The sequence below is a fragment of the Tachysurus fulvidraco genome, chromosome 2 (assembly GCF_022655615.1).
Source record: "Tachysurus fulvidraco isolate hzauxx_2018 chromosome 2, HZAU_PFXX_2.0, whole genome shotgun sequence".
In the NCBI taxonomy this organism is placed as follows: domain Eukaryota; kingdom Metazoa; phylum Chordata; class Actinopteri; order Siluriformes; family Bagridae; genus Tachysurus; species Tachysurus fulvidraco.
In genome coordinates, this window is record NC_062519.1 from 2,182,759 (window position 1) to 2,207,136 (window position 24,378).

The 24,378-nt window shown below is 46.6% G+C and overlaps 1 protein-coding gene across 2 annotated transcripts in view; it reads left to right on the forward strand.

The window, feature by feature from the left end:
• The window catches only part of LOC113657249 (E3 ubiquitin-protein ligase TRIM62), a 35,877-nt gene that overhangs the window by 6,970 nt on the left and 4,529 nt on the right, over positions 1–24,378 (forward strand). Inside the window, exons 3-6 of one of the 2 annotated variants that reach the window (XM_027168918.2) lie at positions 16,030–16,125; positions 20,728–20,984; positions 21,129–21,173; positions 21,532–21,647. In XM_027168918.2, the coding sequence (XP_027024719.1) occupies positions 16,030–16,125; positions 20,728–20,984; positions 21,129–21,173; positions 21,532–21,647 (514 nt within the window). The remainder of the gene's footprint in view (positions 1–16,029; positions 16,126–20,727; positions 20,985–21,128; positions 21,174–21,531; positions 21,648–24,378) is intronic. The other variant, XM_027168919.2, reaches the window with a different exon arrangement.

Genomic DNA, 24,378 nt, shown 5'->3' on the forward strand with positions numbered 1-24,378 from the left:
CTTGTAAGACACAAGAACCAGAAACCGGGCAGTAAAAATCACTACTGACCCTTCGCACCGTGGACACAACCTCCCTTCTCTCAGGCGCTACAGAACTCTGTTTACCAAAACTGCCAGAAACAGGAACAGTTTCTTTCCCCAGACAATCACCCTGATTAACAACTCACCATAATTATATTCACTGCTTCATATCTATAAGTACTGCTTTATCAGAACTGTCAGTCATCACATCATCCGTATACGTTACACACACTACCGCTGCTGTATATTGTACAAAAAGCATATTACACAATATTATTTGCACTACCATGCACTTCTCACACTCGATGTACATAACTGATCTGTTATATATTGTGTTCATATTTAATACAAATACTGTCTATATTGTATCTGTTGTATCTATATTGTACTGTCTATATTGTCTTGTATATCAGTGTTATTTATGTCACAAACCACTGGATCCAAATTCCTTAAAATAAACCAGATTCTGATATATTTAATATGTCGATTATGATGGCGGTGTGCTGATGCGGTTACAATGCTGGAAAAAGCTCAGCCGGCGTTTCCAGCCTTATCAGATTCTCAGTAAGCTCAAAACCACACCAAACAAAGAACGGTCAAAATAAGAGCCGCCGTTATTTTGTACATAAACATAGGCCTGTTTGACTTAATATATTATTATTAAAATGACACAAATGAATGAAGTATTTCAAATTAAATGGCATGAAATTTGATACAAGTCAGCAGGTGTTTGTTAGGATTGGGCGAGATGACAAATATGACTTCCAGCAAAACAGTAGCACTCAGAGCTGAGGTGGAGTTGAAGTGAAGTTAAAGAGTGTTAAAGAGTGAACACACCTTAGATTCAAGTCATAACTTTTTATTGATTTAAAGTTGTCTTGCTTTGAACAAATGAGCCATAACTTTTATAAATGTCTCAAAGTTAGTTTTTGATCTGCCGTCTGTAGGAATACAGACTTTTTTGTTTTTCGAGCGTCTTATTTTCAGGTGGCCGTTTGACACCAAGCAAGGTCAGCTGATGTCTGAATGCCTCGGTGTAAACCTCAGTTTAGAGGTAATTGGTGCAGTATGCCTCAGTTGTCAGACAAAGCGATGGTCTCTTTAGAGACGGCGTCCACACGGAGCATTCCAGACCTTATGTTTTCTTTACTTGGTTTTGCGACTCCTTCCCGGCACTTCAGAAGGCTCTGAGGTAGGCACAGAGGCCCTTCATCGGTATCGAAACGATCCCCCGTGAGGAAGCGAGCGCTCTGTCTGGCCAAGCACATACTTCAAACCACAAAGAGCAAATTGGCAGCGAATTCCTGACCAGCTGCTCTTGGCTCCTAATGAGACTGTTTATCCTCACTAAAGCCGTTTCTGCCCATCGAGATGTGTTCATTTCTGAGCCTGGCTTCATAATACAAGGGAGGCAACAGGGGTCATGGCAGGTGGATTACACACCACTTAACTGCAGTGAGGTCACTTCCTGTTGTAGTTTTCTTTCCTATGCTGATCAGTGATGTGTGTTTCAAAGGCGATCAGTTGGGTGAGTCTTCATACAATTTATGAATAAATTTGTTCCTGTAGTGTGAACACCTCCCCTGTGAGGGGGTTGCGTAGTGTGAACACCTCCCCTGTGTGTTGGGGTTGCGTAGTGTGAACACATCCCCTGTGAGGGGGTTGCGTAGTGTGAACACCTCCCCTGTGAGGGGGTTGCGTAGTGTGAACACCTCCCCTGTGAGGGGGTTGCGTAGTGTGAACACCTCCCCTGTGTGTTGGGGTTGCGTAGTGTGAACACCTCCCCTGTGTGTTGGGGTTGCGTAGTGTGAACACCTCCCCTGTGTGTTGGGGGGGGGTTGCGTAGTGTGAACACCTCCCCTGTGTGTTGGGGGGGGTTGCGTAGTGTGAACACCTCCCCTGTGTGTTGGGGGGGGTTGCGTAGTGTGAACACCTCCCCTGTGTGTTGGGGGGGGTTGCGTAGTGTGAACACCTCCCCTGTGTGTTGGGGGGGGTTGCGTAGTGTGAACACCTCCCCTGTGTGTTGGGGGGGGTTGCGTAGTGTGAACACCTCCCCTGTGTGTTGGGGGGGTTGCGTAGTGTGAACACCTCCCCTGTGTGTTGGGGGGGGGGGGTTGCGTAGTGTGAACACCTCCCCTGTGTGTTGGGGGGGGGGTTGCGTAGTGTGAACACCTCCCCTGTGTGTTGGGGGGGGTTGCGTAGTGTGAACACCTCCCCTGTGTGTTGGGGGGGGTTGCGTAGTGTGAACACCTCCCCTGTGTGTTGGGGGGGGGGGGTTGCGTAGTGTGAACACCTCCCCTGTGTGTTGGGGGGGGGGTTGCGTAGTGTGAACACCTCCCCTGTGTGTTGGGGGGGGGGTTGCGTAGTGTGAACACCTCCCCTGTGTGTTGGGGGGGGGGTTGCGTAGTGTGAACACCTCCCCTGTGTGTTGGGGGGGGGTTGCGTAGTGTGAACGCCTCCCCTGTGTGTTGGGGTTGCGTAGTGTGAACGCCTCCCCTGTGAGGGGGTTGCGTGGTGTGAACACCTCCCCTGTGAGGGGGTTGCGTGGTGTGAACACCTCCCCTGTGAGGGGGTTGCGTGGTGTGAACACCTCCCCTGTGAGGGGGTTGCGTGGTGTGAACACCTCCCCTGTGAGGGGGTTGCGTGGTGTGAACACCTCCCCTGTGAGGGGGTTGCGTGGTGTGAACACCTCCCCTGTGAGGGGGTTGCGTGGTGTGAACACCTCCCCTGTGAGGGGGTTGCGTGGTGTGAACACCTCCCCTGTGAGGGGGTTGCGTGGTGTGAACACCTCCCCTGTGAGGGGGTTGCGTGGTGTGAACACCTCCCCTGTGAGGGGGTTGCGTGGTGTGAACACCTCCCCTGTGAGGGGGTTGCGTGGTGTGAACACCTCCCCTGTGGGGGGGTTGCGTGGTGTGAACACCTCCCCTGTGGGGGGGTTGCGTGGTGTGAACACCTCCCCTGTGGGGGGGTTGCGTGGTGTGAACACCTCCCCTGTGGGGGGGGTTGCGTGGTGTGAACACCTCCCCTGTGGGGGGGGTTGCGTGGTGTGAACACCTCCCCTGTGGGGGGGGTTGCATAGTGTGAACACCTCCCCTGTGGGGGGGGTTGCATAGTGTGAACACCTCCCCTGTGGGGGGGGGGTGCATAGTGTGAACACCTCCCCTGTTGGGGGGGGGTGCATAGTGTGAACACCTCCCCTGTTGGGGGGGGGTGCGTAGTGTGAACACCTCCCCTGTTGGGGGGGGGGTGCGTAGTGTGAACACCTCCCCTGTTGGGGGGGGGGTGCGTAGTGTGAACACCTCCCCTGTTGGGGGGGGGTGCGTAGTGTGAACACCTCCCCTGTTGGGGGGGGGGTGCGTAGTGTGAACACCTCCCCTGTTGGGGGGGGGGTGCGTAGTGTGAACACCTCCCCTGTTGGGGGGGGTGCGTAGTGTGAACACCTCCCCTGTTGGGGGGGGTGCGTAGTGTGAACACCTCCCCTGTTGGGGGGGGTGCGGAGTGTGAACACCTCCCCTGTTGGGGGGGGTGCGGAGTGTGAACACCTCCCCTGTTGGGGGGGGTGCGTAGTGTGAACACCTCCCCTGTTGGGGGGGGTGCGTAGTGTGAACACCTCCCCTGTTGGGGGGGGGGGTGCGTAGTGTGAACACCTCCCCTGTTGGGGGGGGGGGTGCGTAGTGTGAACACCTCCCCTGTTGGGGGGGGGGTGCATAGTGTGAACACCTCCCCTGTTGGGGGGGGGTGCGTAGTGTGAACACCTCCCCTGTTGGGGGGGGGTGCGTAGTGTGAACACCTCCCCTGTTGGGGGGGGGGTGCGTAGTGTGAACACCTCCCCTGTTGGGGGGGGGTGCGTAGTGTGAACACCTCCCCTGTGTGTGGGGGGGTGCATAGTGTGAACACCTCCCCTGTGTATGGGGGGGGTTTGCGTAGTATTCCCTCCCCTGCAGCACCAAACACCTGACCACAAGCGTATGAGTCATGTGGTGTGAAGTGGTCAGTGATTCTCAGTCGTCTGAACTCACACACAATCTTATTTGCATTTCACTCCTTTTTCCCGTAGACTGCTTTCTTCTGCCACTCGTCCTCTCCATCCTCTCATCTTTTCTTTCCCTCAGGTATCCTGGGTGCTTCTCTAATGCACTTAAACGTCTTGAATTCCATCGACTTTTACTTAAAACCCCCTCCCCTGCTCTCTCTCTCTCTCACGATCACTCTCTCTCTCTCTCTCTCTCTCTCTCTCTCTCTCTCTCTCTCTCTCTCTCTGGACTCTAATACACTCTGAATGTCTTCAGGGAGGTTGCGTCAGTTTAGAGACTCATAGCTGTGTGTTTTTATTAGGTTTCTTTAATTAACATTATATAATCTATTGGCTGGTGTAAGAAGGAGGAAACACTTCATAAAAATATTTAGAAACGTCGTGAGCGTGAAGTCTAAAATGAGATCTGAGATTTCATTTGAATTTTAGAAAGAATAACCATGCGGTTTTATTTTTCTATTTGATGGATGAATAGTCCAGGATCTGTGTCGCCCGTGGGTGGGTGTTTCCTGCTGCTGTGAAATGTTCATTTCACAAGAAGAGATTTTTATCATTATCTTCTGGAAATAGATTTTTAGATACCGAAGTGTGTAAAGTTACAGCTGACTCAAGTGTACGACTCTGGAGATTAATCAGCATTATCTCTTATCTAGTATTACCATTTTCTAGTCACCGCACTTAATGAGAAATCCAGCACAAAATTAGCGGAAACTTTAGAGAAGACGCCGTTGGCACGTCACGATGTCGTCTAATAAACCACGTATAATCGTGACCGGCGTAACCGAATCGACCGAGGTGTCTGTTTGAAAATCGAAGCTTTAGAAGTTGATCCGTTTGAGCGTGGTGTACAGACGAAGAGGTGAAAGATTAAAGCACCGCCGCATCACTGTCTTTAGATAACATGAGCGGTATCATTCCCTTGAAATCTGATATCGAGAATTACACATCAGTGGTTTAACACTAATAATGATGTCACTTCCTGTTCTCAGTGGCATGCTTTGGAAGTCCATAAACATACAAACAACCGATTACCGATTGATAAAAAAGAACACATTTTTCTGTCCTTTCGCCGCTGTTTGTCGCACCATCGAGTGTGAAAGCACCCGATCTGACCTTCCTCATCCTTCTTCCTGCTTCGGTGTCCTTTGTCTTTTCCTGTGTAAAAAGAAGCAGCTAACAGAGGCGTTGCTGTCTCTGTGGCCTGCGCGTGCTGCAGACGTTCAGCAGGGAATCGAGCTGCACGTCGAGAAAACAGCCGCAGGGAGAGGCAGAGCGTCGTGTTCTGTTACACACACTGCAGGCTTCAAGCGCACGGCCAAACCACTAATATAAGGTGACGGAGTGGAGCGAGGACGTATCCGCACGCGACCTGCTGTTTAATGAGGCGTGAGTCATACTGCAGCTTTACGTAGTCATAAAGCCAGACGTTCGTCCACACAGGACGACGGAACCAGCCGTTTTTGCAGCGATGATTATTTCAGCTTTCAGCAGATGTCCCTGCGTCTCGGTGTGTAAAAACCCGAGAGCTTTCCAGTCTGGGATTCAATGATACGAGCAGCTGTCAGGAAAACTTTCGTTTTTTTTTTCTTTATTATTTTATTTATTTGATTTTTTAAATTATGTTTGCAGTTCTTCTAAAACCTGATTCTATTAAATTTACATTGAGACCTAGGGCCATTTTCTGTTTTACATTTTATACACAGCCTGCTGTGGGTTTTACTTGTGTCCAGATCAAGTATGAATGTTTAAAATTTAAGATTATTTTTTTACTCCTCCTTACCAGCAGAAATATTTACAACTCGGAATCCGACATTAAACGCATCCGAAAATGAAAACCGGATATTTTTACATACACACAATCAAAAGCGAACTGCAATATTCAGAAGAATACAGCACAAGTAAGGGAACGGACACGTGCGACATCACAACACGCGTTGTTCCAAAGCGCTCTTCCGTTCACGTGTGAAACGTGTACGCCTCTGAATCGTGTGTTTCTGATTTTGTCAAGTTTCTTGAAAAAAAGTCACTTTTGAATCAAATGTTTGACTACAAAAAACATCCCAAAACAAGATGTTTGTGAAATCCTGGAGGGAGTTAAAAATATCTCTTCATAGTTTTAATGGGACTTTCTATCAAACTCCCCCACAGTGCAGTAGATTCCAAACCAGTGAGTTAACCAGCTTTCTGATGAAACGTACAATAGACAATAGCTTCACATAGCTGGAGTGTGAATGTGTCGGTAATGTCCGATCTTCTCCAGAGACGGTGCAGGGTTTCATTCCAGGCTATAGTAGGAGCCACACCTGATTCCACCTGTTTAATCAGGTGATCTTGGCCTTTAGTTCACTCAGGTGTGGCTTCTGCTTGTCTGGAATGAAACCTTCGGTGAAACCCTTGTTGCTTTGTGGCTAACTAAGAGGTCATATGTATATTTGGTCCTTTTTTGGTACCTTTTTAACAAACTGTAGCAATTCTCTAAACTGTCCTAGCTAGTCTGCTAATACAGATCAGCTAAAGGATGGATGATTTTTGTTTTAAGTTCATCAATCAATGTAAATGTCCCCAGGTTTTAGTTTATACATTTTAAAAGCAACATGTCTGTGGTGCTTTAAGGCCCAGTGTATAAAACGATCGAGTCTCGGGTCACTGCTACGTCGATCCTGAACGCTAACCTCGCTGCTAATCACAGCCCATACAGTGATCGAGGGGAAGAGGTGCGGAAGCCTGACCCTGGGCCGTGATTAAGCAGGAGAATTAGCATAGATCGGTCACCATTGTTCTGTAATTCCTCAGCACACAAGAACACAGGCTTTTTATAGTTTGCTCCAGATGAGTTTTAATTACGCAGATGGGGAGGGTTTCTGTAGGATTTAGTAAATCAGCACAGCAACAGGACCAGACCGTGAATCACGCCGCTCCAGAACGTCACTATCGCAGCACGCTTTCTTTCTTCACGCCCTTTTTCCTCAGAAGGGAAATGAACTTTCAGCTTCCTGGAGTGACCTGAAGGCTTGTTTGCACTTTCAGTTCACAGCTATTTGTCCAGGATAAATTATCGAGCTGACGCTGTGGTGTGGAACACTCCAGAAAAATGCTTTGTTTACCTCCATAAACATGACCTTAAGAGTCGGAGAGGAAGTTAACACCTGTGGTTGTGCCTCGTCATCTCATCGGAGAACCTGTCGAGCTTATAATTAGTGAATAATAATTAGATAACGTGATGATGATGAGTTAATAATGAGTGAGCCGTTATTTTCTCTTATAAATCTTACACATTGATATAAACGTGTTGCTGCTTAAAATCATGTGTCTAATAATATCTCGCATTGTGGATCGATTTGACCAATGAGCAGCAGCGTAAGTGTGACATAAGCGATGTATAAGCCATGTAATTACACTTCATGCCTGTTCAGTAGTTCACATTTCTGTGTAGCTGAATAAACACACTGTGTGCATTCAGGTTTTTAGATTAGATTTAAACATAATCCCCAAACGCAAGATGTTTTAGTTTTGTTCATGCTGCTCACAGTGAACATGCGGCTGTCAGTCACTCGTCTGCGTTCGTTTTCTAACGTAATTCTCCGTTAAGGGCGAGTGTGTCTGCGGTCACGCCAAATGCTCTCGGTGAATACGCTGCAGGCGAGATGACGTGCGGCTCAGGAGCAGAGGTGCAAAGCCGTCTGCTGGGATTTGGGGTTATGTGCCTTACTCCTGCCCCCCCACCCCCCATCCCCTTCTCTGTCGCTGAGCATTTTCCATCTCAGTGGCTCTCTCCTCCCTGCTCGGAGGTGATCTTACCCCTCTTGCTACATCCACCTTTAGAATGCAGCAGAGCGCTCTCTCTCTCTCTCCCTCTCTTATTACGGTGACCGTGTAATAAGTACGTGGTTACCTTCACTATAGCAACCACAACACTATGCATAGCTTAGTCCTACCAACGAGGATTGCTATTTTGTTTTTTAATTCTGACCATGTCGAAAAATATTTGTCTGTGTTTTGATTTCAAATAGTGTGTGTGTGAGTGTGTGTGAGTGTGTGTGAGTGTGTGTGTGAGTGTGTGTGTGTGTGTGTGTGTGTGAGTGTGTGTTTGTGAGTGTGTGTGTGAGTGTGTGTGTGAGTGTGTGTGTGAGTGTGTGTGTGAGTGTGTGTGTGTGTGTGTGTGAGTGTGTGTGTGAGTGTGTGTGTGTGAGTGTGTGTGTGAGTGTGTGTGTGTGAGTGTGTGTGTGAGTGTGTGAGTGTGTGTGTGTGAGTGTGTGTGTGAGTGTGTGTGTGAGTGTGTGTGTGAGTGTGTGTGTGAGTGTGTGTGTGTGTGTGTGTGTGTGAGTGTGTGTGTGTGCTCATTTATGCCTTGATTTTTCTCTATTTCCTCTTTCTCTTTTTATCCTCACTGCATATTCTCAGTCACAGAAATTTGGCCGTATCAGTAAACATCTGTAGCTCTTCATTCACTCTGGAATGAGATCGGACACTTTTTGACTCGATGCCATTTCACACAGTCAGAATGTACTCTTGTTATAAAAAAAAAAAATGATGTTCAGGATGAATTTTCTCCTGCTCTCCTCTTTTCCCATGGCTTCTCCTCCAATCTCCGGCCCCATCAGTTAGGAAACTAGCGAACCATGAACGCTGTCCTTCCTCTGCGTCACTGCCAGTGAATCATTGCTTCAGTTTTCCATCCAACCTGGAAATGTGCTTCAGATTGGCGTGTCAGTTTGTACGTGCGTGGGATGAATACGGATGCTCGGACGTGTGCAGACATGCACTCCGCTCCGTGGCACGGTCTCGGCCGGTTCTACACGCTCTCTCTCTCTCTTTCTTCGTTTGGCACGAGTCGTCAGACAAACTGCACCACGAGTCAGAGGAGGGAAAAGAGCTTTGCCTCCATCTTATGGACGTCTGCATGATGTGATGCGATGCCCAAAATCCTGACTAGTGGCATCATGCAGGAGCCGCATTGCCTCGCCTCGCCTCATGTCTCCAGACACCAAGCTCTTCAGGCTCTTCTGCCAGGACAGCATTCTGTCATGCTGGAGTTCACACACACTTCCAAAGCTTTATATTAATCCTCACACCAAGCTCTTCGGGATCAGCAGATAAGCATCCGCCTCACAAGGCTGTTCTGTCTTACGTTTTTTTTTTTTACAGTGACGTACAAAAGGGCTTTGATTAAATGTATAACTTTACAGAGATGATGATCTCACATCACAGAGCACAAAACTCACCTGTAACTAACGGCACATGACCGTGACGAAGAACACTTATAAAAAACAAGGGGCACTTTGTTCTGAATGGCACTTTATATAAATAAAGTACAAGGTGAAGACAGATGGACGTTTGACCGGATGCCGTCTTTTTTCCCCACCACGTTTAGATACCGGACCTTATTGTTTGTTTAAGGTGAGTTATAGGTATAGAGGAGAGATGGAGCAAGAGAGAGAGTTGAGTAAGTTTAATGAGCCTCTCCAGTAAATGTCCAGGTTCTACACACGTTCTGTTCAGAGATGTGCTGCGGATCCGGCAATCGTGACCAATTTGCTCCCGCCACCTGCCATTCGTGTGGCCTCTCCTCTAATCTCCTGGCTGACATCTATCAATTAGGAAGGTGGAGAGCTGCTAATGTTGTCTTTCACTCACCGAGTGCAGCAGCAGCAGTCAGAGGGAGGTCAGAGCTGACAGGAAGATGGACAGGCTGTGTCAGCGTGGAGGCTAAAGCCTTTTCATTACAGCTCTCTGAATCACTGTACTACAGCACAACCACCCCCATCATCATCATCATCATCATCATCATCATCATTATGTCTCATACTGTTCTCTGTCCTGTAGATGAATCCTGCTTTCCTCACGCACGCCAGCGCAGTATAAACACGCCTTTAACCTCACAAACGTACGGCCACTGGCTCGCCACACCGCGCCGTACCAGCAGGCCGAGGACGTGCTTCGCCTGCACGATGGATGAAAAGCGGTCGCCCATCCTGAAAGCAATTTATTCTGCTGAAAGGCAAAGAAGTAGCGGAGAGACTTCCCAGACTGACACGGCACTCCGTTTCGAGTGCACGGTTGTCGTTTTTCATTTCTCACGTTGAGGAAAAATAATAAATAAAAAAAATCTCCTCGTCTCTTTCCGATGCCAAATTTCCACCGCTGCTCTTAAGTACCCGTGCTGATTTAGTTCCTCTTCACATAGCGTACCAGAATGCACCAGAAGCACAACAAAGATCTGAAGGAATTATTAAGATGCTTTAACCTCTAAGTAAAGGTCATGTATCTTTATTTTAAAGCCAGCACTTGGACCACGTATCAGTGTTCCAGTTCTTAAACTCATGGCTCTTTCACGCAGTGTCATATTTCGTCCTCTCGGTTTGAAGCGTGAAACAATCGAGCCGGTAAGAAAAAAAAAGAACCCGACACTTAGTGGTCGTGTTAGTGCACGGTTTTAAATAAGCAAGCTGTTGCGTGTGAGACGGCGGTGTACGCCGTGCCCTAGCAGGGTCACACAGCTCAGTGCTTCGGGACACCTCATTGGCCGCTCGCTCTCAGTAAGCATTTAATATTCTGTTCCTTGTACCTTTGTCTCACTGAGCCATGTGTTATCATCTGCTGACATTAGGGAGGTGAGACATGAACTCACATTTTAGACTGTTAATCGCTGCCAGAAACACTGCGTTCCTAGTGTGTTGTGTGTTAGAGATTAGTGTTCAGCGGACCGGTCAATGTTTGATCATTTTACCGCGGCCCGCTGGGGGTGGGGGGGTGGCGGCTATACAATTAAATTAAAATGAATAATTTTAATTTAATTGTATTTAAACATGCCTTTTTAACTCACTACAACGCTAAATCAATGAGAACCCTGAGCTTGTTTCTTTACAACGAGACGGTTCCATCTGGGGTAACAGGAGACAATGACACCCGAAGTGTGTCGCTTATGTCCAGTTTATTCCGTTGTTTTGTTTCGGTTGCCGTCACTGCAGAAATCCCCGCTTCACACAGATAGCATGTCGGAAATGGCGATAGGGATGTAAGTGCTGTGGTGACAATCTCAGGGTATTCCTCCATGACTTTAATCCAGAACACCGGCAGAGTTTCTAACTTTCTAACGACGTCTGTTTCGTGCTCATTGTTGCTAATTTGTGGGTTAAATTTGAGCAAACACAATATACACGTACACCAAGCACTGTTAAACATGACAAAGTACCGGTGAACAGAGAGAAGAGCGATACACACCTTCTCTCCACCAAAGCTACAACGCCACTGCCGCTCGCAGCCGCTCAGCTCCAGACGTCACCTAAACCCGGCCCGATATCACGATATTTTGCGCATGCGCAGTATCGGTGCGGCTTTAGGTGACGTCTCTCAGCTCCCGGTTAACCTCTCGTCCATGGAAAGTCGCACAAACCCGAGAGAAATACACCACAGTAAATAAAATGGGAATAATTTAATGTTCCTTGGGCGGCCCGGTACCATTTGGTCCACGGACCGGTACAGGTCCGGGGGTCGGGGACCACTGGTGTAGAGGGACGGATTAGTTGTTTGAGAAATCAGAACACTGAGTCGGGACAACAAACCAAACAAAACTAACGTGTAGCAGAAAGGGGCGTGTCTTGTCGATATGGGCGGAGAGAGTGTTCGGTGCGCATGTGTGACATTAGCAGAAAGCGGTTTTAACATCGACATGGAGGATAAAAACAAAGAAAGAAAGAGAAGAAAGACTTACGATAAGGACAAGAAGTAGGACGTGTTAATATAGGATCAGCTTTCCAGCGCTGGAGAGAACTGAAGGAGCAGGAAGTTGGCCACATATTCACAGGTTGGAGTTTCCCGAGTCAATAACTCCTGAGCTAAACGCTGTTACTACACAAATAACACCTCTTTTCTATCGTAGTAATGTAGAGAGGCAGCTACAACCGCGTTTTGTGTAGTAACAGCGTTTAGCTCAGGAGTTATCGACTCGGGAAACTCCGACCTGTGAATATGTGGCCGACTTTACTTAAGACGCCGAGGCGCTTTTTTCCTTCTCGATAGGTGAGTAACGTTGGTTTTGCTTTGTTACACAGAACTAATATATGCCTTTGTCCTTTACATCATTATGCTTGTGTGGCATTTTTGCTTGTTTGTTTATCTACAATCGTATTGTTCTTCCCTTCAGCTATGATAAAGACACGTTTCTTTCCGTTAGTTGCCCGGGTTACGTATGTATGTGTGGGCGGAGCTATCGATACAGGGGTGGGACCCGTTTGTGTTAGGGGCTTAAAATGCTTAAAGAGTGGGTTAACAACAGAGACCCCATCTTTAACTTCATTGTTCATTCCTGAGCTCTTAAAGTTGTGTCAACTCAGAGGCCTTATGATGTCCTCCAAAGATTTCTCACGCGTCGTCTCAGAGGAGAACTCAGGCTGATGGCGAGATGAATCATGCGACCTCTGTGTCTCACCGCCTGTCCGTGCTGGAGTGTGACTTACGGTGTCTTTGGAGAGGATGCAGCGCAGATGATTGCTTTCTGGCCTGATTTACAGCACTCGAATGGACGTAGGGCAGAGAGGGTGCATGTGCACGTGGGTTTTATGCCGGCTGACAGAATTATGTCTCCGGCCCTGATGAGGTTACGCTGAAGCGTCCTTGCAGGTGTTCCACGCGATTGTGAGAATAGCGTCCGCATTTGTTACCGCCTCAGCAATGCTGCTAAACTGACATCAAAGGGGTTGTGTTTGTGCACTTTCACACGTATGTGTGTGTGTGTGTGTGTGTGTGTGTGTGTGTGTGTGTGTGTGTGTGTGTGTGTGTGTGTGTGTGTGTGCGCGCGCACACACTAAGCATGCCTGATTCTCTTCATTATTTGTTCTACCTTCATTACCTTCTCTTCGGCAAGCTGTTGTGTTTAATAAAGGGAGCCGAAACTTGGCATAAGCAGAGAAATCTGAATTGCTTATAAATGCCTCTGATCTTTATTTTTAATGCAAGTCGTTATCCAGACAAGCACGAGAGAAGGGAGGCAAGATGTTTTTGTTTGTTTATTTAAATATTTTCGACGTGTAGTCATTCCCCGGTAACCTTCTCTGACGTGTGCCGTCCTGGCGAAATGTCACGTCAAGCCTCAGGTTCATTAGCGCAGCCGGTCTCCCGTAGCCCACGTGAAACATCACGAGAGCCGTCGTTCGACACGTTTCCTTTTTGAAACAGGAAGTCAGTGTGAGACGCATTTGAATGATTTACACAAATGTGGCAGATTTCTCAGTGTCTCCTTCACCCACAGCTGTGTGCTTTAACCAGAACGATATCCCAGTTGACAGAATGTGTTTGTTTTTAACAGTCATGCCCTTTAGGATGTCGGCGTCAGAGGCGTGGGTCTTAGCGTGTACGTCCGACGTCTCCGACGGGTGGATACGATACGACAGGACCAGGACTAGCTATGAACGAGTCATCGGAATATCTTATATCATGACTATAGAATTAAAATCTCTGAAGCTGGTGTTCGTGTCCATGGTGCTGTAGACACACCCAGCTCTGAAACACACATCAGGTCAGTCTGCAGCAGGACTGTGTGTTAGCAGAGGGCTGATGCAGGGACAGCTTGTTTACAGCCCCTGTCACGTAGCATCATCACTGCAGATGCCTGTTTTTTTTTTTAAAGTTTGTCCTGTGGATACGCTTCGCTTCAAGTGCAGGAAGAAAAAGAAAACCTTTTTGACAAGCAATCTTAAAAAAAAAAAAAAAATCATGTTGTATAATGATCCAGTAAGCATTCACAAGTGTGCTGGGTTTGAATGACACCGATCCTCTTGCACTCCTCTAGCATTAAAATGTACAAGCAGGTGCCATGTGAATTATGTGAAATTGCTTTTCTGTAGCTCTTGTCCTTGAAGTCTTGAAAGCTATATAATATAAATGCGAAACCCCACATGAGACCGAGGCACAGAGGCTCGGTGCAGCCGTGCACACTTTTAGTGTAAAATAAGTCCGAGTGCGCCGTCGGTGAATAAGTCATGATTTCATTCACGTGAAATGGGCACGACGAGCGAGTTCGACTCCTATTCACACGGACTGTTACGTCCGAGCGTGCTGTACCGCAATATACGTCCTAATTAACCTTTCATGAGATATCACAGGAAGAGATTTGTTCAGGACGATTAGATTAAAATGGTAAAGATATTTATCATGTATAGTTTTTTCCCAAATGTAATAAATGTCAGTGATCTGCTGATCTCATGCAGCATAACAGAGAAAAGCACTGTGTGTCATCTCCAGACCTGAGCTCACAAACTCACATGATCGGCTTGTGTTTATATGATTAACTTGAGAGAGAGAGAGAGAGAGAGAGTGACAGACAGAGAGAGCGACGGGGACAGAGAGAGAGCGACGGGGACAGAGAGAGAGCGACGGGGACAGAGAGTGAGAGAGAGCGACAGGGACAGAGAGTGAGGGAGAGCGACGGGGACAGAGAGAGAGAGCGACAGACAGACAGAGACAGACAGAGACAGACAGACAGAGAGAGAGAGCGACAGGGACAGAGACACAGACAGACAGACAGACAGAGACAGGTTCAAAACCAAACCAGCACTAGCTCTGAAACAGCACCCAGTTCTTTTTGGTGGAAAAGGGGTATTACAGGACTTGAAGGTTCTGCACTAACGTCTTGCTGCCCGATACCCCAGATCACCTACAGATGCCTTGAAGAGTCAGAGCTGTTTTGGTTGCAAAATTTTAGGCAGGTGATTTTAATGTTCTGGCTTTCTGGTGTAAATACAATGTGCAACGGCAGACAAAAGATTTTTTTTATTTTTTTTATCCACCTGCAGAATTACTGTTGAAATCATGATGATCTGTTCTGCTGTTTAATCTATTTGGCCTCTTTGCACATGACTGATCTTTAGCAGTAGGATGCAATTTGTCATGCATCTTTTTTTCTGACCTGTGATTTGCACAGCTGAAGGTGTAGATGGGGTCCTGTGACCCAGACCGTGCCTCCTTGTGTGTCCTGATTCTGCCTGCGGGCTCACAGAGGTGGCCGTTTGTCCTCAATCTGCCAAGGCTAAGGCCCACTTTCCCAGAAAATCTCTGCAGGCTCATTTTATTTTCTTATTCATCTCAGGTCCACTTTCACCCCCTCCCACTCTCCCCTCAGACTAACAGCATCACTGCGCTGTTGCCATCCTGACAAGCAAGGTGCTCCTAACGCCTAAAGAAAACAAATTATGCTAATATTCCTCAATAAATCATACAAGGCTTTTAGCGCTGGGTGCTTTCTGAAGATCTGTAGGACACGTGGGAGGTAAATAGGACTTGAATGATCTCCTTATGATAAAGTCTCTGCTCTGTTCGAGCACACAGACTGCACAGATTGTCCATTATATAGATCTTAACGACAGTGCGGTGGGATTTTTTAACAGCCTCAGCACTCAGTGAATCGAGAGCATTAATGCCGAAGGTGTGCCGTTGTGTATAAATTAGCGTACGTGCGATTCCTGATGATTTGCGCTAGCGGTTAACGAACCGCTCTAAAAGGTTCTCCGTGTCGTCGTCATCGTCCTGAGATTTCGTCTAAGAAAACGTGGTCTTATTGTAGCCAAATTGTGTTAAACGTCCAACAGTTTCTGTGCACCAACCCGCGCACCATCGACGGTCGTGATCGACGGAAACGTTGCGTCGCCACCAAGAAAGCATCGTCTTTCATCTCGGATAGTTTGTGATGTTTTCCTGCACATACTAAAAAAAAAACCAAGAAAATTATTTTCTATAATAGTCTTTTGAACCGATTTAACATCTACAAATCAAACAGAGGGTCAACAACATGTACATCACAGCAAATGAAAAGACAGACAGGACGTAATTTCTATCGCTTCTTTCCTCTTTAAAAACCTCATGTCCTGAAGATAAAAAAGGGAGTTGTCATTTTTCCCTCAGAGGACAGAGGTTGTCCATTTAATTTGATCACTTAATGGTCTGTGATTACTTCTCTCTCTCTCTTTTTTTTTTTTTTGTAGAGGGAGATGAAGGAACAGCTGACGGCTCTGCAGGACAGCGAGAGAGGACACACGGAGGCTTTACATCTGCTGCAGAGACAGCTCACTGAGACCAAGGTAACACCAGCATGAGGTCATCCTCCTCTCGTGCATCGCCAAGTTTTCAGCAGAACGCCGAGGAAATCCTGGGATCGTATCAGTAGAATGCAACCGAAATACCGTTTCATTTTCATAGCGTTTGACGTCTACAGCACACGTCGTACACGTGATCCGCGCGTGACTTCCACAGTTATACTAAAAAGTTTCCATATTGCGTTAAAATAGACTTAGTAGAATTAGTATTGCAGTAATAGTGTAGAGTTAGCAGAGGCGGCACTGACGCGTCGGAGGCAGCACCGACGTTAATACTGTGGGTATTGTAGATAGAGTGGGTATCGATGGTCATATTGAACACCTAGTATTAAAGTCAGTACTGAAGCAGCAGCAGAACAGTTAATATGGACACGTCAGTAATGAAGGTTCTGTGTCAAACTGATCACGTGTAGAAAACCAACCGAATCCCTTTTAGCAGCAAATGGTGATTGTCTTTCCTGCTCTTCCTCCTGCCTCATTCCACAGTCATGAGCAGTCTCTCTTTTTCTCTCTCTGCCTCTCTCTCTCTCTCTCTCTCTCTCTCTCTCTGCCTCTCTCTCTGCCTCTCTCTCTCTCTGCCTCTCTCTCTGTCTCTCTCTCTATCTCTCTCCCTATCTATCTCTCTGTCTTTGCCTGGCTCTCTCTCTCTCTCTCTCTCTCTCTCTCTCTCTCTCTCTCTCTCTCTGCATGGCTGTCTCTCTCTCAGTCTCTGCCTCTCCCTCTCTCTCCCTCTCTCTTTCTCTCTCTCTCTCACTCTCTCTCTCTCGTCTGTCTCTCCCCCCCCTCTCTCCCCCTCTCTCTGCCTCTCTCTCTCTCCCTCTCTCCCCTGCTCTCTGCCTCTCTCTCTCCCTCTCTCTCTCTCCCTCTCTCTGCCTCTCTCTCTCTCCCTCCCTCCCTCTCTCTCTGTACTCGACAGTGAGATTTCAAGCAGTTTACTTTATTGAGCAGCTCTTTTATCACAGCACCTCGTGCTAATCAGCAGAGAGAAGGCATTGCAATCATAGCATCTCTGCTCACCATCTGACTCTTTCCTCTCTCTCTCTCTCTCTCTCTCTCTCTCTCTCTCTCTCTCTCTCTCCCCCCCTCTCCTCCATCTTTCACTCTGTCACACTACTGAAGGTGATTGGTTTTCTGACAGTAAAGATGTCTGCAGTCCCACCTCATTTATCATCTCAGAGGGCAGGTTTACGCACAGAGCTTTACACGGTGCTCTTTCTAGCCAGCACTCGGTCTGGAGCTTCACCTGATCGAGTTTGTCTCAGAATATCTCAGCTCTCATCACCACGATTCCTCAGCTCTCGGTTTATGTTGATTTGTCAGAACATACTTAGACTCTAAGGGTTGGACCTTTAGCTATGCATCCTGCTGTAGCTCGTATCAGTAATGTGCCCGTATTCGGTCGGCTGCATGGAAATAATGGACTAATCAGTCTGTTTATCCAATAAATCTTTCCGAGTCCTCTGTAGTGCAGTGGTTTATTCTGTCTTAGCTCGTTAGACGAGGAAAAAGAAAGGAAAAGCTGGAGCTAGCCTCGCCATGTAATCCACTTTGTCCTTGGCATCTGTGCTGGTCATTTTTCCACTTTTGAGATAACAGGGTTGTAGATTGTGTCCCGTTTATCAGTAGGTGTGGAGAGAAGGAAACGCATAAAGAAATGCTGTTGTGCAGAACACCAGTTTATAAGATACACACTCCTGATTACAGCCATGACAAATGAATCAATCAACCAAATAACAGCTGGACACTGGTGGTTCTCTGGGTGCTCTTGTAGTGACACACTTACTCCTACAAACTCACTTACTTTTAATGGCCAAATGTTTGTAGACACCAAAAAAAAATCCCACCCGTATGTAGTCCCGAACACTAATCCACACAGACACAACCCAACATCTAGTGGAAAGCCTTCAGAGAAATGAAGAGTGGAGCTGATTAGATCAGTAAAGGGGAATAAATCTGGAATGAGAGACACTTTTGGCTTGTACGGTGTGCACAGAAATGGTAGTTAATCTCTCCTTTACTTGCAGCAGTATTACTTTTTCTTCTCCGAAGGTTACCTTGACCAAACTCGAACAAACCGGTTTCATCTCATCACCGAGCGAGGCTGTTTATGGGTTTCAGCACCGTCGTTGCGTCTGATCGAGAGGCTCTGCGGGGAGGTGGGCTTGATTAGCGGATGCACAGGGGAGCGAGCTGCAGGAAGACCTAGCATCTGCAGGCTAGGAGACTTTAAATAGCTCATAGTGTCTGCCTGAAGTAGAGCTCTCATGGAGCTCCACATCAAATGCTCAACATCGTTAGAGCTTCACCAAACACCGCTCGTACATCAGGCGTCACCAGGTGTGCAATCCCGCCTATGGGAATAGAGCAGATCATCACTCAGTTGGGGGTTAGAAGGATCTTAATGAGATTTCAGCCTCTAGCATAACTGTCGTAACGAATCTTTTTGATTGCATCTTGAAAACCGCATACACCAAAACGTGTACCGTTTCACTTACCCCGGAAATGAGGTAAAATATATTAGCATTTTGGGCGGGAGTAGAAAGATCGGATCGATATCCGATTCGCCGAGACGCGTTCATGTGACCTGATGTAAATGGTACAGATTTATCAGATCAGAGAGAACACGCGAAGTGACCGAGTGTAAAAAGGCCCTATGATGAGATCAGGTGCTATGACGATGAAGAGAGCAGTTTTTTGTTTTCTTTTAATTTGAAGATTACACGCAGATAAACGCAGCTTTGTAGTTAACTACGTGCCTCTGTTTGTTGCTGATATCAAGGAGGCAGAATGTTGCAGCAGTCTCTCATGTGGTTTGGGATTTCCTTCTTTGCACCGACTTATGATTTGCTCGATGCTCTAATGGACATGATTCTTTTTAGTTTTTCCACCCCGTTGCCACCCACCACCCGACTTCCCCCTCACAGTTTTGACTTCAGACCTTCATGATTCCTTGTTCATCTTCCCAACAAAAGTGCACGGCGATTTAATACCCAGCATTTATCTACCTGACCGCTTGCTCACAAGCGAACACGCGCTGTCCAAGACTTGCACCAGAAATGGAGTTTGATCTACAGACAGCTCGATCTTCTCTGCACCGTCGTCACGTCTACGCTCCAGCTTTCTGTGTTTCGTAAGCCTGACAAAATGGTTGCATTTCAACAGGCTATCGCATGCCGTAGTAGTATTCGGTTCACCTCTCTCATTGGTCAGAAGGCTTCATTTAAAGAACATCTCCTGGACAGTAATGAAGGTTTGTATTGATGCTGCTGTTCTTAATACAGTGTTGTTTCCATAGTAACAGCCCATTTAAGATCCACATGAGCAGTTTTTTAAGCCGGTAGAAAGTGTCTTGTCAGATTTTATGCTGTAGGTTTTGAGACGTGTTCAGGATGTTGTGTTTTGCAGTTTCTAGCTACTATAATGTAAGAACAGGAACACACTTGCTAGCTGATTTGTAAGAGGAGTAAAATTAAATTAAACATTTTCAGCACGGTTACAGAAACGACACATTACTTTGTGTTTTAGTCTTTTCTTAAAGATGGGGTTTCCTTTGTTTGAAAGCTAATGTTGACATATAAAATTACCAAAACAAACACGCCCCCTAACCCAAACGGGTCCCACCCCTGTATCGATAGCTCCGCCCACACATACATACGTAACCCAGACGACTAACAGAAAGAAACGTGTCTTTATCATAGCTGAAGGGAAGAACAATACGATTGTAGATAAACAAACAAGCAAAAATGCCACACAAGCATAATGATGTAAAGGACAAAGGCATATATTAGTTCTGTGTAACAAAGCAAAACCAACGTTACTCACCTATCGAGAAGGAAAAAAGCGCCTCGGCGTCTTAAGTAAAGTCGGCCACATATTCACAGGTCGGAGTTTCCCGAGTCGATAACTCCTGAGCTAAACGCTGTTACTACACAAAACGCGGTTGTAGCTGCCTCTCTACATTACTACGATAGAAAAGAGGTGTTATTTGTGTAGTAACAGCGTTTAGCTCAGGAGTTATTGACTCGGGAAACTCCAACCTGTGAATATGTGGCCAACTTCCTGCTCCTTCAGTTCTCTCCAGCGCTGGAAAGCTGATCCTATATTAACACGTCCTACTTCTTGTCCTTATCGGAAGTCTTTCTTCTCTTTCTTTCTTTGTTTTTATCCTCCATGTCAATGTTAAATCCGCTTATCCGCGTTTCTAATGTCACACATGCGCACTGAACACTCTCTCCGCCCATATTGACAAGACACGCCCCTTTCTGCTCATTGGCTACACGTTTGTTTTGTATTTGTTTCGTTTGTCGGTCTGACTCAGTTTTCTGAGGTGTTTCTCGAACAACGGAGACCGCACCTTTAAAAATGTTAATGTTTATAAAAAGTGGCCTGAAGCTGTTTTTCTTTCTACTTCACCAGTCTGATTAAATGGATTCTTTTTTTTTTTAACCTCCACATTGCCTTATTGCCTTTAATATACAACTAATCAAACGGTGGGTTATGTACTTATAGCGTGGTTTACTGATGCTCATATTTACTCTAAATGAATTCATAAGCATGTTATATTTTCCGTCTCCTCCTCCTGCGCAGTCCTCAGCTAAAAGCCTGCGAGCCACGATCGGCGAGGCCTTTGAGCGTCTGCACCGCTTCCTGCGCGAGAGGCAGAAGAGCATGCTGGAGGAACTGGAGGCCGACACGGCTCGCACCCTGTCCGACATCGAGCACAAGATCCAACGCTACAGCCAGCAGCTCCGCGATGTCAAGGAGGGCATCCAGATCCTTCAGGAGAAGCTCAGCGAACCTGGACGGCACGAGTTCCTGGAAGGAGTGGCGCTCACGGCCGAAAGGTGGGGCGAGGACGGTGGACGAGGTGGGAGGTGTTTGGGAGGAGGGGTTTCAGAGGGAAAGTGATGAGGGAGGGAGGGGTTTAAACAGTGGTTCGATTTTCAGTCTATAACGCCTTGTCTCCTTCTCTTATAAACGCTGGTCAGAGAGCAAGTGATTCGTGGAAGGTATTGCTGGTGGAAGATACCAAGGCAAGTCAGGATATTTAAAACTAAAATTTCTAATTCGGTGTGTTTTTGTGATAATTTGACGGAGACAAGTAGACAAGAGTATAGAGCTGATAGGAGCAGCAGTAGTCGGGGATCAACAGGTTCCTTCTGTAAATATCTTCAGCATTGCTTAACGTATGAAGGTCCTTCTGTTTTTTTTTGTTTCCCTTTGTATCTTTAACGCGTAGCGCAGACGAGTGACCGTACGGACGAGTGCATGGTGTTATAAATGTGAGGTCTTATCACAGGTAGCTGTGTTTTGGGGATTTGTGAGTGTCCTGATAAACAATAAGGACGATTTACACGTTAACAGAACAAGTCTTTTCTCGTTTCTCTACAGAATAAAAGGCAAAATACACGAAACCAACCTTACCTACGAAGACTTTCCGACATCTAAATACATGGGTCCGTTACAGTACACCATCTGGAAGTCTCTGTTTCAGGATATCAATCCAGGTAACATTCCATTTCCTATATATACTTTTCCTGAGATTCCTCAAACAGGAATCCGTCGTCATTGCCGGCGTCTTAGCAGCGCTCAGGATTCCAATGTTTCGTGCAAGGTGATGTTATTTATTTAGTTACTTTTTTTTTCTTTATTCTGTTTTATGACAGTTTCCACTTTATCAGCTCACAAAAATGTTCATTAATGATTAAAAATGGGGTTTTATTTGGGGCATTTCTTTTGGCTGAAATATTTCTTTGGCATCCTTATATGAATAAATTTAACCGCTGTTTTGTGTGTGTATATATATATATATATATATATATATACACACACACACACACACACACACACACACACGGATCTGGGCTGATTTTTTATTTTTTTTTATTTTATAATAATAATAATTAATAATGTATTATGATTATCTTTTATTTACATTTTTTTTATTTATTTATTTTTGCATTGTTTACTATTTGTGTGAAAACCTTTTATAAAGAGTTTTAAGAGTTTTGTCCTGGTGAGTTTCGTCATATTTCTCCGGACAACTTAGCCAGGGTTTTTGTACGAGGTCGACGATACGATATCGAGGTCACATCACGATTTTTGAAGTTTTCTTCTGTTACGCTGCTGATATACAGCATTATCACAGCATCTGGAAAAAACAGATGTGGTGCATATAAAAAAAAATACAGCACAGAATTTTGGCTTTTGGTTCAGTTGTTTAGTAAGATAATGGAAGAGAATGTGATTTCTGATGAGCTTTATCACTCTATCTGCTCCTTCACCCGTTTCTCCAGTTAAAGCAGAGAAAGAAAGAAAAAAAAAAAAACCTCACGCTCTTCAATCAGTTCTCCAATTGTGAATCATGACGGCGACTGAAACGAGCCTCCTAGACTGAGTGGAGAATGAAACAATCAGCCCAGATCCATGTCTAGAGATCTCAGTAATGACACCGCAGCACCTACCCTGTAGTGCAGAGATGGATTTTTGGGATTATTAGAGAGACGTCTGATCGGTTTTCTTTTCTTTCTTTTTTTTTTTTTTTTTGGGCAGTAATTCTTTAGCTTTTTTTCAGCCCATTCTCCAGGGTGTTGCTTTAGACCCTGGTCTCTCTCTCTGTGTGTGTGTGTGTGTGTGTGTGTGTGTGTGTGTGTGTGTGTGTGTGTGTGTGTGTGTGTGTGTGTGTGTGTGTGTGTGTTTTGAGAGAGGCAGCCTGAAATATTAATGTGCTACCTGATGCTCAAACTGTCATTGAATGGAAACAACATCCCATCCTCTGTCCCTGCTCCAAGCTCAGCTATAAATAGGACGAATGGAAAGCTTTCAGGGATTTTTCCTCCTTGTGTGTGTGTGTGTGTGTGTGTGTGTGTGTGTGTGTGTGTGTGTGTGTGTGTGTGTGTGTGTGTGGCTGGAGGAAAACAACGCAGTGTTGTTTAGACGTGAATATTTCCACACTAGCCTCATGTGAGTGCAGAAGGGAACACTGGAGTATGAGAGAGAGAGAGAACGAGTGAGTGAGTGAACATGTCTCTGTGCATTGTGTAAGTGTTGCCTCACGTTGCCTCCATGGTGCAGCCACCCAGCGTGCTGCAGGAGTGAACACCGTGCAGCTGGGGGCTCAGTGTTACCCTCACAATTAGCCAGATGTTTCTGCACTCAGACATCACTAGTTTTGTTGAAGCGGTGTTTATTTCTCATATTTCTATCATTATGGGATGTCATTGATTAAATTTTAATTTTGATCAAACTTTTTTTTTTTTTTACAGTTTTTTTTAGTCACCCCAGCACACTCCCATAACCCACCCCCAGCACACCCCCATAACCCACCCCCAGCACACCCCCATAACCCACCCCCAGCACACTCCCATAACCCACCCCCAGCACACTCCCATAACCCACCCCCAGCACACTCCCATAACCCACCCCCAGCACACTCCCATAACCCACCCCCAGCACACTCCCATAACCCACCCCCAGCACACTCCCATAACCCACCCCCAGCACACTCCCATAACCCACCCCCAGCGCACTCCCATAACCCACCCCCAGCGCACTCCCATAACCCACCCCCAGCGCACTCCCATAACCCACCCCCAGCACCCTCCCATAACCCACCCCCAGCACCCTCCCATAACCCACCCCCAGCACACTCCCATAACCCACCCCAGCGCACTCGTATAACCCACCCCCAGCACACTCCCATAACCCACCCCCAGCACACACTCATAACCCACCCCCAGCGCACTCTCATAACCCACCCCCAGCGCACTCCCATAACCCACCCCCAGCGCACTCCCATAACCCACCCCAGCACACTCCCATAAACCACCCCCAGCACACTCTCATAACCCACCCCCAGCGCACTCCCATAACCCACCCCCAGCGCACTCTCATAACCCACCCTCAGCACACTCCCATAACCCACCCCAGCGCACTCCCATAACCCACCCCAGGGCACTCCCAGTAGACTCCCACTTAGACTTGTATATTTATATAAAACGTGAGGAAAGGGTGAGTGTTGGTAAATTTCAGCTCTCTTCATGTGATGGTTATTTACATGCAGTAAGGAACCAAGCTTTCTAACACTCACCTCTACCTCAAGGGCAACGTGTTTTATATATATAAATTCCCTTCACATTCTCCAGCCACCACAATACCTCTGGGCATTGTAGCAGAGAAACAGACAAGCATACAGAGCAGCACTCTCTCTCTCTCTCTCTCTCTCTCTCTCTCTCTCTC